The 18,477-nt window shown below is 38.4% G+C and overlaps 1 protein-coding gene across 1 annotated transcript in view; it reads right to left on the bottom strand.

Annotated features, from left to right (window-relative positions):
• Positions 1-1,736: 1,736 nt before the first annotated feature.
• NAA15 (N-alpha-acetyltransferase 15, NatA auxiliary subunit) overlaps positions 1,737-18,477 on the bottom strand; it is a 34,167-nt gene continuing 17,426 nt past the window's right edge. Inside the window, exons 7-20 of the mRNA XM_063415341.1 lie at positions 16,556-16,675; positions 15,789-15,884; positions 15,549-15,655; positions 15,093-15,165; positions 14,186-14,355; positions 13,476-13,628; positions 11,369-11,497; positions 10,356-10,569; positions 9,365-9,558; positions 7,282-7,390; positions 6,819-6,917; positions 5,944-6,087; positions 5,420-5,517; positions 1,737-3,189 (exon numbers count right to left, since the gene is read on the bottom strand). Coding sequence (XP_063271411.1) covers positions 2,989-3,189; positions 5,420-5,517; positions 5,944-6,087; positions 6,819-6,917; positions 7,282-7,390; positions 9,365-9,558; positions 10,356-10,569; positions 11,369-11,497; positions 13,476-13,628; positions 14,186-14,355; positions 15,093-15,165; positions 15,549-15,655; positions 15,789-15,884; positions 16,556-16,675 — 1,907 coding nt within the window. The 3' untranslated portion in view covers positions 1,737-2,988. The remainder of the gene's footprint in view (positions 3,190-5,419; positions 5,518-5,943; positions 6,088-6,818; positions 6,918-7,281; positions 7,391-9,364; positions 9,559-10,355; positions 10,570-11,368; positions 11,498-13,475; positions 13,629-14,185; positions 14,356-15,092; positions 15,166-15,548; positions 15,656-15,788; positions 15,885-16,555; positions 16,676-18,477) is intronic.

The raw sequence follows: 18,477 nt of genomic DNA, 5'->3' as shown, positions 1-18,477 counted from the left end.
GAAGTGAGCACCTCACCCACCACCACAGGGAAAACCACAACTTCCAGTTCCTTACAATTTAAACCCACATCTAACTGGCATTGCTTCATGCAATGTGCACTATCTTCTCTTATCCAGGCCAAATTTACTGTCTGAACTTTCTTTGTCTCCAGGAAAGAGACCTGTATCATGTGTCATCGTGTACCAAGGCTCCACTGATGTGAAATCCTCCTTCTCCAGTGAAAATCACACAGAATCAAACCAGATTGTGCCGTGTCAGAGCTCTGGGTCACTGACACAGCTCACCTGCCTCGGTAGCCAAGCTCCAGTGATTACCATTTGGGATCTCAGCTTCCATTGCAGCACAGCACTCTGTGCTACCAAAGGAGACTCATTACACTGGATTTTAACTTCATTTCCAGCTCTTAAAAGCTCTTCCTCAGATGTCAGCCTTGCATCTAACAGCACAGATGTGAAAAGGAAGGACTAACAATTTCTTTGCCAATTGAAGCTTTGTCTTCAGGCAAACTCCTGGCTTAGTTTCCTGTCCTGGGCTTGCAGTCTTCTGGAAGGGGATGAGTGACCTCTTCAATCCACAAGCACCATCTCTGAAGCAGTGTCGAGGCCTTTCAGCAAGGTTACGAAGTGTCTTTAGACAAATCAAAACAGATGTGTAGATGGAGACTTCTGGAAGGCCCACTGAAGCATCCTTTTCCCCCTTTGCACAATTAAAAACAAGTAACTTCCAGCTTTTAGTTCATCCATTTCAAAGCAAAAACAGGCAGGGAAAAAGGAAAGGAAGTAATCCCATTTATAGGCAGCACCCAAAACCCCCAGTATTTCTGAAAGAAAAATTTTCTTGATGCCATTCACAATCTGTTACAAGTGAGCACTCATCTGCCTCCAGCTTAAACACCAGCAGCCAATAATGGGCAGCAATACTCAAGAGGCAAGGCCAAAGCTCGCAGGGTGTGCAGGCAAGACTGAACCTTCTCCAGGAGTTGCAGAAGACACGCAGTCCAAGTGTCTCAGGCTGCAGAAACAGCTGAGACCAAGACATCAACACCAGAGTCAGTCAAAGGCTCTGTAAGTATTCTAGTCCCTAAAGGCCCAGCAGGTTAAATACACAAATACAGCAACCCACACTTGTGAGAGGAACTATACTGCAAACATACACAAGGATAGGCTAACCATGAAAAGAAAGTGGAGCTGAAGACACAATTAACAAAGCCTGTTGTTCTGACAGTCAGAAAATACAAACCCCAGTAAATCTGCTGGGATCTCTTAACTGTACACGTCAATCACTGAATTCCATTATGTGGAAGAGGAAGGCTGTGTATCCACACAACAGATACTCTGTAACTGAACTCCTGCAGCAAAGAAGGCACTCACTTTGTAAGCTGTAGTTTATTTCTAATCTGTTTTATATGATGAGCCTACAAAAGAAAACATTTGAGCATTTATCTATATTATTAACACAGTAGACTTGTAGACTGAAAAGCTTGACTTGGAAAACAAAATTCATCCTAACACTGGTGGAACTTAAAAGCCAATTAGCAAAGCATGGTGTAATAGGACTTCCCAGACATTCAGTATTTACAGAGAATGCATTTGCACTTTATACTCAGTGACCACCCATCAGCAGTGACATCGTTAGCATGACTGGACAGCACAGTAAGCCAACCCTGAGCTGTACTCTAGCAAACCCATTCACTGTTGAAGTACAACAACATAGATTGGTTTAAATATTCACACAGTTGTTTTTCAAAACGTTTTATTGCATTATATTTGGTACCTTATGTTTGACAAAGGAAATTACATCTGTAACTGCAGGAATAAGAAGCTGGTCTGTTATTGAAAAAAAAATCTTGGGCCCCTTAAAAGTTACAAAGTCTTGGGCTTGCCTGAAACAACTGAGCAAGAAATATATTCTTAGAAATGTAGGGCTTCAAGTATTACAAACCTGTGACACTGTGGAAAAGTTCCAGAGGTATCTAAACTGCAGCACTTTTTTTTTTTTCTGCATAACGTGAACAAGGCCTGCTGAGGTTTTAATCTATTAGTCTCTTGATCAGTCAAAATGGTAGTCAGGAGTTTTCCTCTTTGCAACTTCAAGCCATAGTATGTTCTCATTTTGTTTTCACTCTACGTGAAAAATGCATGCGATCTTTCTAATTGGTGCCACATCACAGTGCATAATTTTATTTGGTTCTTGCATTACAGTTTTAAAAAGTTTGGCCAACCTACGCTGATAGGTTCATCTCACGAACAGCAATGTCGATTCTCCCCACCCCAAGTTCAATTCCCAGAGAGACCATTTTGAACTGGTTCCTTCAGGTAAAAACTGTGGTGCAAGAACACCAAACTGACCGTGTACAGTGAATTTCAGAGACACAACAAGCTTATTGAACACACTATGTTTCTTAATTCTGGTTGATATCCGTATGTCCAAGCACCCCAGCGTAACAGGTACGTTGCGGGTTTCTCTGTTTATTCTGATTCACATTGCTCACTTCCTATGGACACAATCATCCCCCGTATCAAAATCGGTCGGATGCTAAAGCCCCATCAACTTTGTGCTCAGTGAAAGAATCCAGTGCTAAAACAGCAGTTTTGCTGTCTGAGATAACAGTAATCTCACAAGACAAATTTAAAGTTAATATTTCTGCCACACACCTGCTCTGAGGGCTGCACACCTCCAGGTCTCATATAAATTAGTTTAAAAACATGGGTGGGTAGGTGAGGAAAAGGGTTGTTTATTTTTTCCTTTTTTTTTTCAATTTTAGCAGCTTTTAATTTTTAAGAAACCAAACAACCTATAACCAGTAATATGTTAGATATTTTATATATATACTTTGTCAGCAGGATAAAAAAAACGTAAAACAGTTTGAAGGCAACGGGGTTTTTCTCCTTCTGTTCTTTGTGTAAGTTAGAACAATTCAGCAGGTGCGTGACAAAAATATTATACACCAGATATGGTCCAACGTCATTTTTTTCCAATAAAGTTGTTCATATTTCATTGGCCAGTTCTTCAGGTTCTGCAGAACTATCTCCATTAACTGTGATCTTCATATCCTCTTCATATCCAGGGGGCATGAAAGCCAAAGCATAAGGGAAAAGCTTATGACAATTTGCTCTGTACGTTTCAGATGCTTCTTTACAGTCTCCAAGGCTACCATCACATAAAGCTTCTAATACCTCCATACAAGTCTGATTAAAGAGAAAAATAAAGAAGTGTTATGGCTTCTTAAACGTTCAGCTGAACACTCACAAATCAGTGCTACAAAAAGCTTCTATTGTTTACAGGTTTCAAACAGCAGTTCTGCTGTCTGAGATAAGAATAATCTCACAAGGCAAATTTAAAATAGTATTTCTGCCACAAACCTGCTCCAAGAGCCACACACCTTTCGACATCAAATGACATTTTAACTAAACACAGCATGAAATACCAGTGTAGTCTGATTCGAAATAATGCAGTTTAAAAAGGGATCTAAAACACAGCTGGAAATCTTGACTGTAAAATGAAATACCAACTTGTCACTTGTTTCTTATTCTCCTAAAAAAAAAAAAAAATTCTTGCTAAAAGTGGCAAGCAAGAACCCCACCATTCTTGGGACCCACTGACCATTTCAGCAACACATAATATCCTTTCAATCAAATCAAAATACTCTGATATGACCACATTTTTCAAATATATGCAGCTTCCTCTCCATTTTTTCCAAGACTTAGAAGAGGAAAAGGAGATTTCCTGTGGAATTTTTTTCAGCCTGCATTCCAAACATGAGAAACCAACCTGAGCTCCACTAAAGCCTGGCAGGATTGAACACCTGCCCGTGGCTGTGTGCAGGCATTAGCACAGCCAGGCAGTCTTTTCCTGCTCCTCTGACATTTGGTACAGTTTTTATTTCCTCTGTGTACTGGGATTAACTGCTCTGTCCTCCTGCTGTAGGGTCATGGAGCTCTCCTCAACAACCCCTTCTCCTCACATTTGCTCTTTGTAACACTGGCATCCACCAAAGGTCAGATATATCTGGTTTTATGCCAGCAGCGTGCTCCAAGACTGATGGACTTTCCTACAATGAAATGTAATAAATCTGATCTCTTTGCACACAAAAATACCTTTCAACAAACACCTAGACTCCTTCAGATTCTCCATTTTTAAGGCACTTTCAGTTTCTCATCTAGAAGTTTAGTAGAAGTCCAGCTCTTCCTTAATGTTGGCACCAAACATGTTTAAATTCAATGTTTGCAGTTTTATCACAATGCAATGTACAGGATGTTTCTGCAATGCTGAGTTGGTAAAAGCTGCTTCAAGTTTGCACCTCCAAAACAACCAAGCATTTTTGGTCGCACTAAATCTTTCCCCAGTCCAATTCCCAGAATCCCACTCACAGGCAAAAACCAGCAAATAGAAGGCAAATTAATTTTTGTTTTCTAAATCTATTGATAATCCAGATTAAACTCAAACAGTAGGAAAACCTGAACCCAAAAACCAACACCCAAAGAGGACAACTTTATAAGAAATGCTAAATATGTACTTAGAATATAAAAGACATGAGTTTGTGTCCCATACAACAACAGCTAGAATAGAGAAAGGATCTGAATCTTTAACATCCTTAACAAATCTACGAATCAATACAAGTTGTCCTTTATTGTCTCTTTTTCCCCCCCTCTGTCTGGTCCAAAAATTCTGCAATGAACTTAAAATCCTTCACAGTTAAAGTTCTGTTGAACCCACTATATTTCTTAAATGATTTTTTTTGAAAACTCTGTTTTTTGTCCACAAAAGAATAATTTAAAGTAACATTTATCAAATTTACTTGCAACAGATCTAAAAAATTGAGTGCACAGACTACTGTGAATTGTGAGTCAGGACTAACAAGCCTTCCCAGATGAAAGTGGGGAATGGGGAAGGGACATGGAGCCACAGGGAGATCATTCCACAACCACCAAAATGGAGCAAAGACTCAAAATTTGGTGAGATTTTCACTTAACTCCACGCTGAGGCACAACTGTGCATATGCAGCTTTTATTAACCTATGGCAGTGCCCACAGCTTGCAGAGAGCTGACTGTGGAAAGCCTTCCAGGCTCTGTGCCACTCCTTTTCTGGTGAACAGCTGCCTGTGCACCCAAAGCTCAGATAAACTCCTACCTTTTCTTTTACCTTGGGAATTCTCTCAATTTTAATAAGTTTTCCCATTACCTGTAGCATAAAACCAAATATGGTTTCTGCTGCTGCTATTTTCGTATTATCACAAAACTAAATTAATTTAAATGTGAAAAAGGATATTAAATATTTCAGTTCAGATGAACCTGACATCCCTTTCTTTCACAACTTAACCTTTTGACCATAAGGCAGAGCAATGATTTCAGCTCCAAAATTTGCTTAAGGTTTCCACAGATAAAACAGAAGTTGTCTACAATTTATAAATATGTTACCTGAAGATTTCTGTTAATAAGGGATTCATCCAGGGTCATTGCCAGTTCCACTGCCCTCTTCTGACTGGAAGGATCTAAATAGTACATCATTTTGGCAGCTACAGGAGGAAAAACAAGACTCATCACTGAGTGGATGACCAAAACCAACTTATATACAAACATAAAATAGAGATAATGTGAGGAAGAGGGGGGGACTGAACTCTCCAGCAGTAGCTCAAAATGGAACCAACTTGGGAGCACTAAAGCCTGACACCTAAGCAGGCAGAAGGGAAGTTCCAAACAAAGCATTAAAACAAACATTCTGCACACATTAGGGCAGAGGTCCCAACATTTGCATTTCAGCAGCACAAAGAAAATTAAAGAAAGCCACAGAAAACTTGGCAATCATGTCAGAAAAACACAGACAGAGAAGAAAAGGGCTCCAGAGTGAAGGAGTGATTGTTACATCACTGGGGCTGACACTGAGATCCCACTGCCACAGAAGCACAGAACATGCCAGAGTAGGGCAGAACAAGGAGAAATACCTGATAACCTATGTGGCAGTGAGTCATAGTTCCTTTTAAGGAAAGCTTCATTGAAGTTCTTTGGATTAGTTGCTCCAAAAAGCCGATTCATTTCTTGGTTTAACACTGTTCTAACGGCATCAGGCAGATCCTTACTTTCAGATACTGTTGGAAAAAAGAAGCTGAGGTGAGCACAGGTCATCACAATAAAATAGGATTGATGTATTTATTTTAGTACTTTTCATGTTTACATTATTAATATAATTGGAAAGTATCCCAAAGGAAGATGCATGACATTCGAAAAGGTAAATATTGGATGGGGATAGAAAAAGCTTAACTGCAGCAGCTTTCTGATGCTTAGAAAAAGCCAAAGCTTTTTTACACTAATATACTCTCTCCCTTACTAATTTAAAACCTATTAGGCTCAAAGGTCAATTTAAGAACAGTCACACAAGCCTGTTCTTAAATGTGTCTACTCTGTAGCCTCCACCACAAAGGGTGCTGACCTTCGGGACAGGGGAAGGGAGAGAATTCTTCCAGCTTTTACCAATCAGGACATAATTCTAAGCCCTCTACTTGGACACAGGCTGTCAGCACAAAAGCCACACTCCTCACCCTGCAGTTCCCATTTCTTCACTGCCTCTCTCTTTCAGGCTTCACACACTGCTCACAGTCTTCAAAATTCTTATCAATACTGAGATGATGCCTAAATCCAGATGCAGTCATAATAACCACGCTTAATTTTAGCATGAATCAGTTGTTTAAAAACATGTTTAAAGCATGTTTCTAATACATGCTTTAAATATTTTGAATTAATGGTGCTAAAACTCAGTGACTGCAGGTTTGGCATCACCTGGCAGTGTGCACAGATGGAGTCCCACCAAAAGGATACACACCACTGCTGAAGAGATGGATCATGCACTCGTGAAGCCAAGGATGACTAGAATCAATAGCAAAGGCTCTCTTCACAGACTGAAGCATCAGAAGGAACTTCTCTGGAAAAAAACAAAAAAAAAAGTGTTGAAAAATGTTCAAAAACCTGTGGTAGGAACTCACTGCATTGGGTTACAGGAGTATTTAGTGTTTGAAATCAGAATGATCAGAAGAATTGACAGCTGAGGGTGCTGCAAATGCTATTTTTTATTAACATGCATCTATTTAACCAGTGAATTAAGTGGATAATCACCAAATGTTCAGACTTTGGTTTTCAGAGGTGTTGCTGGGGCGTTGGTCCAGTGAAAAGTTCTGTGTCGTGACAGGGATGGGCTCCTCACTGCTCACAAATCATTGCCACCCTAAGTTCCAATACACACCTTTCCATTCACAAATGGTTTGCTTTCATTAAGTGTTCTCACCTACCTTTTCGAAAATAAATCTCAAAGGCAAAAAGATGAGTCTCTATTTTGTTCTTCACTAAATTCTTCAGGGGTGTTAAAAATTTAATGGCTTCTTCCAAAGGCGCTTCAACCTGCAGATTCAAGGAAGTGACACAACTAATCAGAGTTCAAACCTAGGAACTGCAACAACAAAACCTAACTATTGCTGAGTTACATCAGAAGTCCAAAATATTTGCTTTCTGATGGCTACAAATGCTATAGAGACAAATCTTTTCCTTCTATCCTACACCAGCAGTGAACACAACTGGAGCTGAACCTGCACAGGAAAGAGCAGTGTGGCCCAAACCACCCTACACACGTGGGGCTGAGAAGATGGTGAATGACTGATAAACACCCACGACATTCTGCTCTGTGAGCTTCAGACAGTTCCTGAAAGCTGCCATGGTGACACTCCCAGCCAAAGTACCAACAGCAAGCTAAGTAATTAGATATTGAAAAAGGTCTCCTGATCGTAGCCAGTGTAAACCAGTAAATGGACAGCTTTCACACAAATTAATTCTGTGCAAGGGTTCTTTACAGACAGGTATCTTGCACACAGAGGTTTGGGATTACTCAAACAAGAACTCTTTGGTGTCCTTAATTTTTTTTATCAGCAGAAAATACTCTCTAAGAAGCAAATACAAATTTTGTTCTGTGCCAATACCAATTCAGCAACGTTGAAGTTGCAAATAACTTGAGTTAAAGATTGCAATGGAGAACTTCCTGCTAAATATAACTACAGCACCTGTCATAAAAACACTCCCATCCCTTCTGTGTGCTGCTGATTTTACATACACACTGTGCACATAAACTATTTGGAACCTATAAAAACCCATTTCAAAGCCATGCCTTAATGCCAAAGATACACATCCTAACAAGTCTAGGGGCAGCTGTCCCAGGAAAAGTATTTGCAGCTGTGTCAGAAATGGTCTTCTGGAACCAACTGCATTTGGAAGTGTCTACATCATGACTGTGATACTGAATTTGGAATTACATTATATTGACATCTGCATATTAAAGAGATATCTAGATCTGCCAAAGGAATGCATTATACAGCTGCAACTATTCCTTATCATCTTGGAGACTGGCTCGATTCTTCATGGCTATCCCCATGACACCCCTCTACTACAGAACCCAATAAATGCTCTTGCATTTCCATCTTGGAACTGCAACTAGTTCTGCTTCTTGCAACCAGGGAACTAAACAATGAAACACCAACACTATTCTTAATAACTAGTCAAGTTTAAGTCACTTGTTTCTGGCTGGAGAGTGCAGTTCACTGACTCAACTTTCAAATATTCCCTCAAGAGCAAACATGACTCATTTCAGTGTGAATAGTATGAAAATAGATCCAGAATACTCAGTCTGTAAAGATTTGCAACCTATACTACTATTGCTACAAATGAATTTTTCCAGTCTCTATCATTTTCTTATCTTTCCCTCAAATATTTTTGAGTCTTTTCCCACTCTTTACAGGTATAACTTCTGCCAAAAGATGAGTCCTCTGGGTCACCTTTCTTTAATATCTATCTATAGTTCTTAATTCAGATCTCTAAATCCATCTCAGTCTAGTCTCCTATTTACTACCACAGCTTCTTTATTCCTTTCTTCCCCCCATTCAAATATGCAAACAAATCCTGTTAAAGCATTCAGTGCTTCAATGTTTCCTCTTTCACAGGCTGAGTGTGCAAACAAAAGAGTATCAGGGGGCATGAAAGAGTGACTGATAATCACCTTACATACAGGATAGAAAGACTTACACAGACCAACCAGAAATTGGGTATAATCAACAAGTTAGTGCAGCAGACACATGGAGATAATTCCACATGTAGCAAATGTTTATGACTTCCATTACTGCCTTGGAGAACAAGGCACAAAAGCTGTGATTTCCACACTACTGACACTGTATCTAGCAAACTAGAAAGGAATTATGTTTAAAACGTTGCTTGTGAAGAGATGCCATACCAAAAAAATAGACAAGTTATTTGAATGGCTTTTAAGTTTTATGTGTGCTCACTGCAACTTTTCTAGAAAATTTCTAACTTTATTATTACATTGGTAAGCACCTTTGCCAGTTTCTCAGGGATAAGTTCCTCTTTCGGTCCTCCAATTTCTTCATCATCATCATCTTTCTTCTTTTTCTGATTCCTCTGTTGCTTCTCCTTCTCGGCATTTTTCTTCTCCTCCTCCAGCTGTGCTTTTTTCTGTGCTCTTCTCTGCTTATTTCGTAGCTTCTTTAGCTCCTTGTCAGACATATTTGCTGTACACAAAGGACAAAACCACACAACGCTGATGTCTGGTATTAACAGCATCAAGCAGTTGTCAGACATCATCACCTTTTTTAATCCGTATCTACTAAAGAGCAATGCTGTCATTACCTTTGTAATGACAAATTACAATAAAAGCTTATTATGGATAGATTATTTTACAGTCTATGCTGATGCTTTGTAATCCACAAGTTCCTTAGTGAAACCACAGAAATTAAAATAATAGTATAACGAGATGAAAAATACTAAAACTTGAGAAATTCCTCATAAATGATTCTCTCTTGATTCTGTTTGCACCATTTGAGGTACCCCATGCCATAATCACTTAAGCTGCTCTCAAATCAGAAATGGGAGGAAAAAACCAGATGATTTAAACTTTATTTTTACATCAGAAGCAAGAGATGATAAATTTTAAGTTGCTACCTAGTGAAACTTCTGCACACTGATAAAATGCTTAGAAAGAGCTACTACAAAGCACATCTGCTTAAATCTATGCCATGGACCAACCACCATGAGAATTCATGTTTTTGCAGTCACTCCATAACACAAACATTTGTACTTAAGAGTCACAACTCTCACTACAAACCCACATTGTTTTATAATTACCACAATAAAAGCATACATTAGTTTAATTCCCAGCAGAACACCATTTTAGCATGCAGCCCAAGCTGCAAATTGCCTACTTTGAGCTGTGTAGAACTCTGGTTTTGGCTACCACAGCTGACAAGCACAACGAATGCTAGACCTTCCTAAAACACCCACTAATGAGTGAATCCTGAGGGTTGAATACCTGTATCAGCCTCGTGCTCTTTGTTTTCATCTGTTAAGGGATTATCATGGAGTTTCAAGTAGATCTCGATGGCAATCCGAGCTGCTTTGAAGTAGAAGGGATGCTGTCGGAGCACATCTTCGAGTTTTAACAAGTCCACGTAAGACCTCAGGGTGATCTTCCTCATACAGTAAGTGTGGAAGTCAAACTGGTCATCCGTGATTTCTACAAAATGCTGGCACAGTGGAACACAACGTTATTCAGCAAGTATTAACAATGAGATACTAACTGGGACTTCAGTCAAAGCCTACTGTTTGACAAATGCAACTTAACTACTACAGATGTTAACAAAACCTTCCAAAAATAGTCATGGTGAAAAGGACAGAAGGCATCTTAGCCCAGAACCAAAATACACCCATTTCACACTCACTTAAAAGTAACTACCTCTAAGAATTTCTTATGTTTTATATTCATTGTATTTAAACATCATTTGAGGAGTTTTTCTTCTATGAACAGCTCTAGTTTTTTCATTCAAAATTATACTTTTAATTTCTGCTAAATACTGTGGCAATGAATTCCAGACTTAAATCAGACATATGAAAAAATACTTTCTTTTGTTCAAGCTCTGCTTTCCACACCATCTGATCTACATTGTTTTTGTTTGAGAAGCAGTGAAAGGTCATTCCCCTCTTGAACTTCTCCAAGTATTTATGATCTCATAACTTCATCCTAAGCTCAGTTTTATTTGTCAAAGCTCAGGATAGAAGAGTAAGCACAAGAAGCTAATTGCAGTCTCCTCCTTTGGAAGCCACCCCACAGCAGGGTTTTACAGCACCTTTTAAGAAGGTGTGACACTCAGGTGTAAACAGTGTGACAGATTCATATAAAGGAAGAAAAATACTACTGGAGTTTTAATTCCTCACGTGTGCTTTTGACTGTTTTGAAATGCACCCTTACTGCTCAGGAAAGTACCAGACCAGCACAGGAAAGTTCAGGCAGTGTTTCCACCCCCAGCAGCTGAGCTGGATACGTACTCTCTCGATTTCGTGGCATTTCTTAAGTGCTTCTCCAAATTTGTTCATTGCCTTGTAGGCTTGTGCACACTCTGTCTGGAACCACATGCACTGCATTTCATTAAGGTTCTCTACTGCCGAGGTTCCTTCCTAAAAGCAAAAACAGCATTATACAAAAAATAAATCTCATTGGATTCATCAGCTATTTCTTTTAGCTTGTCCTAATTAAAAGCACAAATAAATAAAATGAATGTTAGAGCTCAGAACCGGAGTCTTGAAAGTTGGAAATGCCACAGTTAAAACTGATTAGCTTTGTTGATTAATTTAAACAAATATAAAAATCTTTGTTACACCTACTGGAAGAGTCAGAAAGACACAATCAAGAGCCAGGCAGTGATCATTTATTTCACTGACAGTTCCTCATCTTTAGCTCAGGAGAGACCTTCATTCAGTGCTTTTAATGCTGTGTGCACACAAGTAACACACCGTGGGCATGGAAAAAATGGCAGAAAAGTTCTAGTCTACAGCAGGACACTGACACCTGCAGGAAATCCTGCAGGATCCTTTTTATTACTCCCTCAACTGAAAGTTCCATCTGCATCTTCCAGAGAATTGCTGACTGAGCTGAGCATCCTTACAGCAGTAGTAGTAGATGATTATTTCTAATGCAATCAGTACTAGAGAGGAGCAGCAAGGCAAAAGGAATATTGCCAACTTTGACCCTTCTGGTTCAAAAAAGGGGATTACAGTTGTCTTTCAAATCTGGTATTTATATATACTTGCACAGATCCATAGAACTTAGCAATGAAAGAGAAAGGCAGTGTTCAAAGCAGCCTGATTCAGGCAACTAAAACTGAAGAAAAAGTGTCAGTTCTATTTTCATTATGCCTTATCCTAGGACTCCTCTAATTATTGCTTTTTAATTAAGAAGCCTGGATTTGAGCACTAGACATAAGATCAAATGGAGATAAATATGATTCTAAAGAGCAACATCATCAAATTATATTTTTCAAGTTCAATTTTGGGTAACTGGTATGCTTCCCTTTTAACATCATCCCAGAGTTGCTTAAGGCATTGAGGGAGGTCAAATTAACCTGAATTCATGGTGGGTTTGCATCAAAACTCCCACATAAAGCTACTGAGCATACATAAAACAGAACTTCCTCCCATAGCCTTCATTTCACAAGATCCTTCAGATTTCCTTTATGAACACCACTCCCCCTTCTCTCTGTTCAACCTTCCTTCCATTCCAGGTTTCTCCTGCTCTTTGAGAGAGGAGAAAAGGGGACAAACAAACAGAAAAGGCTTAACTTTTGCAGGCTGCCTGTCTCCCATAGGCAACACACAAATGACACTGCCAGTATTCCGAAATTATCATTTGACAAATAGTCTGGAGAGATTTGACTGAGCTGTTTTGACTTTCAGTTATAAAAGAACAATATCAAAGAAGTACATTTGAAAAAGTAACTAACCTGTGTGACCATCAAACCTATCAAAATGGGGTTACTGAAATTATGCAATTTCCATAAGACAATACTTTTCTTCCAGATAACTGGCCATGTGTAAGAACATTGAAAAATAAAAGAGAAGAGGTAACATGCAGCTTTCCTTCATCACTGATAAACAAAGACTTGGGGATGAAATACTGTTCACACAATATTGTGAAGAAGACACCTCACAAAGGCTCTCAGCGGTTAGCCAAACAAAAATTATGTTCCAAGACACATCTGAATTCTCTAACTTAACTACCATTAGAAAAGAGACATGGACAACTTCACCAGATCTTTCAAGTATCCTACAGAATCAACATGAAACCCGAAGATCATTGTGCAATAATTATTTTCTCAGGAGTTCTCTCCAAAACAGGCATGCTGTCTTTTTCCTACCTGGCAAAAATAACCAAATCCACACTTTATAGAGTTTTCACTTATTACTATGGAATCATGTTTATCCAAGATTAATTCAAACCCTGCCATGGACTACCAGAACTGAAGCAAACAACCACAGCTGCTCTGAAACAGAACTTAAATATGATAGTGAAGCTGAGTGCAAAGTTAAAAATAAAAAGTTATTCCACAAGGGATTAGGCCCACATTATTCCAAAGACCTCTAGTTAAGTGCAACAAACCCGTGTAAACTTAGAACACATTTCTTCTGCTTCTTTAATGGAGTTTGCTTTCAACATATATTTTGCACATTTGGAGTTGATAAATCTGTCTGCTGTGTCCAAAGCCTGAGCCTCATCCATCCACCTTGCAGCTTCTTTAATGTTTCCAGCATGCTGTAAAAATAGAAATTTAAATCAGATTCAGTAATTATAAAACATGCACATTTTATCTACTCACTGCTTGATATAAGTAGGTTTTTTAGACTTCTTAAAAATAAATAGCTTTCTTCAAAAGCAACAGGTCTTTTAAGAAAAAAAAAGGCAGCTAAATACCTTTCCTCATTATGGAATTACTGGTCTTTTAACACTGAATATTTTTACTGAAAATGCTCAAAGAACCAGTTTGGATAATCCCATTTGGATACAATATCAGAGAAATTGCACTTGAGAAATTGTTTTAAGTAGTCTTTCACCTGTTCATACCCCCTAAAAAAACAGGGGGTAAGAACAGATGAAAGACTAAATCTAATTTATCAGTGTGATTTTTAAACTGAGAATTCACATTTTGCTGTACATTTCTCCTTTACTGAGTTAAAAACCTTCATAGCAGCTTTTTCATATGCAGCAGAAAACCCCACCCCAAGTAGCTAAACAATACCCTTATCTAGAAACTCACTAAAATTCCTAAAAAACAAATAACCTTTGGTCACTAAGAATAAAGCCAAGCTTACCTTATAGATTTTTGCCTTCACAAGGAAGAGTTCTATCAAAGTGGGAGTACTTTCTATAGCAGCATTTATATATTCTAGAGCCAGGGATGGCAGTCCAATTTTATCATAATGCTGAGCCAAATAATACTGGACCCAGAGTAAAGTGGTTGGAGGTTCTTCTTTACCATCATCTGGCAGGAGTAAAATGGAGAGAGGTTTGTTCAGTTTATTACCAAAACAACATACCAGAAGTAGAATGCTACAAACACAGTCATTGAAGTTAATTTACCTCTCTATCAGACCTAGGAGAGCTTCCTAACAACTGGCTCCAGGTATGGACATGAGATTTTAGGTCTATCCAAGACCTAAGTGTGTACTGCTCCCTTCTCCTTCTGTGGTTTTTTAAGGTTTTTTAAGGAAAAGGGAGTTGGTGGGTCAAAGGGAATTGCACTCTGTTCCTAAATCTAAGTATTTGCTTAGGGCACTCAGATATGCAAAACCTCCAAAGACACAAAACCTACTCCCCACCAAAAGCTCCCAAACTACACCTCTCCTTGAAGATTGTACTGTCAGTATATTTTGCCTTTTGTTTGACATTTCTGTAGTTGCAGATCTGACACAGCGTTCAAACTTCAGTTTCCTGAACTAAAAGTGATAAACTCAAGTCTTGAAAATAGCATACTGGAACTCAAAACTGCAAAGAGATGACTAAATTCATGAATCCAGGAAAAAAAAATTAGAACAAGTGAGTATATTTTGAATACAGACTTTATATTTGACAGCTATGGTTCAGTTCTGTGTTAGAGGAAAAGCAGAAAATACCCACATCAGCTCTGTTTCCTCACTCCCCATTTCCCCCCCTGTGAATGGACACACAATGCTTAAACCAGGCACTACTTCCATGAAACACAACAGTGTCAGCACTCACCATTTGGGTTAAATAACCTGCAGCTTCTTAGAGAGGTTTCATAACCTATCACCAGCTCTTCTATGATTGCCACCTACATGTGCAAGACGAGACACAAAAAATCATCTGTGGCCAGGTAGTATTTCATTTCAACTTGAGCTACTTGGTGTTACCCCAACTAGTTATTTTGGTTAAGAAAACTCTGCAATATCCTGAATTACTTTACATTTGAGAATGTACTTGATCTCACTTGATTTTTAATAAATTAAGACCAGGCCTCCCTTGGTGAACACTTACACAGCTTAGAATTACTAAATCTTAAGTTTTGTGCATTTACCATGTATGTCAAATTTTCTCCCAGCTACATCAGGTCATCTAAAGCAGTGCTGATGGAGTGAACACTGAAAGGTTTCCTTCATCTCTTCAATACATATCAGTTATGAGGCAGAACACGTAAAAACTGGTTAGAACATTTACCTTCTCCTTGTCTTTATATAACGACCTCAAAGTATTGAAGACTGGTGGGCAACCTTTGCTGAAATTCATCCTTAAAAACTTGTCCAGACATTCCTTAAACTTTTCACCTTGAGAGGAAAAAGACCTGTTGATTTTGTTTTACCAGACATTACTCATCAATTGCAGTTTGTTTATACTGATTAATCAGAATCTAAGAAACACAAGCGTTGATCACTACCTGCTCAGCAAAAATGCACTTACCAGACAAAAAGTTTAATGGTAATCTTCTTGGAACTAGTCCCCTTGGGTATTTAGTCCAGGCCTCTTCATAGATCTTTAGTCTCTCCATCATATTAGCTGGAAGAGAATTTTACAGTTTACTTTCCCCTTCCTTTCTGGCAAGAAGGAAAAGAGGGGCACGGAAAGTGACTTATACCTGACTAAAAAAAGAATCAGAATATATAGCAACTATAATATAATATATATATAATAGCTATGTCCTTCCTAAAGAACGGAATTTCCTCCTTATTAAAACTAATGAATTGAATGACTCCAAGGTACTCTGAATCTGTTAACTCCTCTTCCAGCACTAGAATACTAACTGCTTCTCTGTCATCTGAAAAAGAGCTCCTGCCTTACTGCTGTCTAAAACCTTCAAAAACCACCATTCAGTTGTATTAGCTACAACACAAGATGAAGATAACAGAGACAGTAAAGGAAAAATTCAAAATTAAAACTGTCCTCTAAGAAATAATTCTGTTCTTTCAACTACATGCAGATTATTGCGTGTTTATGATTCTATGATTTTAGATAAGACAAGGTAACAACAATGCAAGAAATATTTCCAGTCTGTCCTAAGAAACCCCAACATTATGACTGTATGTACACATTATGATTAAACAGCAAAATTTAAATGAGGACTTTTTCAATAATAGTTTTAGTATTTAAAGCAATATAAGCTTTCCATACATACATTAATTTCAAATATGCAGAGAAAGCTTATTTACTACAAGCTATCAAATCATTACCTGGCTTAAGTGCCTTTTCTAAGCCTTTGTAGTAAGCCCAGTTCTCAGGATTTCTTTCTTGCAGTCCCTTGTAGACTTCAACTGCTTCTTCCAGTCTGCCAAGCTGAAGCAGGAGCTCTCCTGTGTGAAAAACAAGTTTTAAATTAAGGTAACAAGATACTAAAGCAGTGTAACATTTATCACTCTACAGTAACAGACTGGATAACCCTTAACTCCAGGCAGATTCTCATTTCTTAGAAAAGATAAACACTACATCTAGAATTACAAACTAGTTGACAGATATCCTTTTACTTTGACAATAGCTGCTAATATAGTAAGATTTGACAACTTGGCCTGTAATTCCTGAAACTTACTTGAAAATTTAATGCAAAATGCACGAGATTTGTCTTTTTTCTCGCTTACTGAAGGGATTGGTTACTTTAAGCAGTTTTTACTGCAGAAGGCAATAAAAGCAGTACAAGGTATTTGATGTATACAGCATCTTGAAAACCAAACAAACTGAAGAGCTGCAAGTAGGAGAATGGTTCTTCAGTCTGGTATTTCATGAAACTGACTTCAGTGTTTTTAATCAAGCCATTGATTTGATGAATGAAGTATCAAGATTCTGCAGACAAGTTTCCTTTTAATGATACTGCAATACAAATTAAAGCCCAGAAAGATTAGGTCTAACAATTGTATGGGCAGCTTTGCTAATGCTGGAACTGCAACAGGAATCAATTTCCCATTTCACAATGGAAAACTATTTTACAAAGCTCTGCTACTGGCAAGTGCTAGGCATGAACAGATTAAACACCAGAGGTGAACAGTCTCACTCTAGACTAAGGCAAGATTTTCTTACCCTGTTTCAAGAGGAAAATGCAAATTTACCTTTCTTCTTCCCTATGTCACACAATTAACATAATTTTGTCAAGAGATGCTGCTTTCCACAGTTAGAGTAACTTGAGGACTACACACAGAATCTAGTGCCCAGGAAAACATCAACAGTTCACTCACTGAGAGTGACAGTATTGGGAAAATAAACCTTAAATTCTTTCTCTGGGGTGAAAGTTAATTTTTTTTCTATCTAACAGCAGCAAATGCCAATACAATATTCAGCATTTGTCAGTTGTACCTCATCCACAGTGGCTTTAGCTTGTGTGCTTAAAATTTGTACACACTCATTTATTACCAGGCTCTTCTGGAGAATACACAGCAGCTGAGCCAGACCAACACAATGGGAGCTGTGCCTCAAAAAATGAATCCCTTTTATCCTGTTGAAAGTACACAGACTGCAAAGTATTTCCATCCTTCTGTCTGGTAACTTGCTAGGAGGTTTTGTGTTTTGGTCCCAGGTTTATTTTTAATGAAGTCCTATTTGAAAAACCTATTTCACTCCTAACTTTGGACCTTCAAACACTGAGTATGTCACATAGTATGTCAACACAGAATATAAACTATGTCAAAAGATCCTTCAGATAAAAAATAAAAGTCACAAAAAACCACTCCCACTCCCAAAAGTCTCACTACTATGTTTCAAAAATGATCTGTGATACTGTAGTCTCCAGATCCATTTCCTTTTATATTCAAGCAGAGATATTCAGCTACCTTGGAGAGTCATCTGCAATCCATTTCCTTGAGGAAGCACCACAGCTCCCACAACACTGTCACTACTCAGCTCCTGGCTTGGCTTTGCAAGGCAGTGAGATTACTATTAGCAGAAATAGGGAACTAGCTACAATATCCACATGAACAAACTAGAGTAAAAGGATTTATTATCTTTAAAGTAATCATTTAAATAGATTCCAGTGTGGGCCAAGAACAAGCAGTACCTTCAACAGATTGGCAGTTTTAGAGAAAGGCTGTACAAGCATCAAGCAGAAGAGGAACAAGGCATGATTTAAGAAAGTGCACCTGTTAATAGAGCTGTTAGAATGAACTTGTAT

Source organism: Prinia subflava, chromosome 18 (genome assembly GCF_021018805.1).
Source record: "Prinia subflava isolate CZ2003 ecotype Zambia chromosome 18, Cam_Psub_1.2, whole genome shotgun sequence".
Classification (NCBI taxonomy): domain Eukaryota; kingdom Metazoa; phylum Chordata; class Aves; order Passeriformes; family Cisticolidae; genus Prinia; species Prinia subflava.
This window is presented reverse-complemented; position numbering and strand designations above follow the sequence as displayed.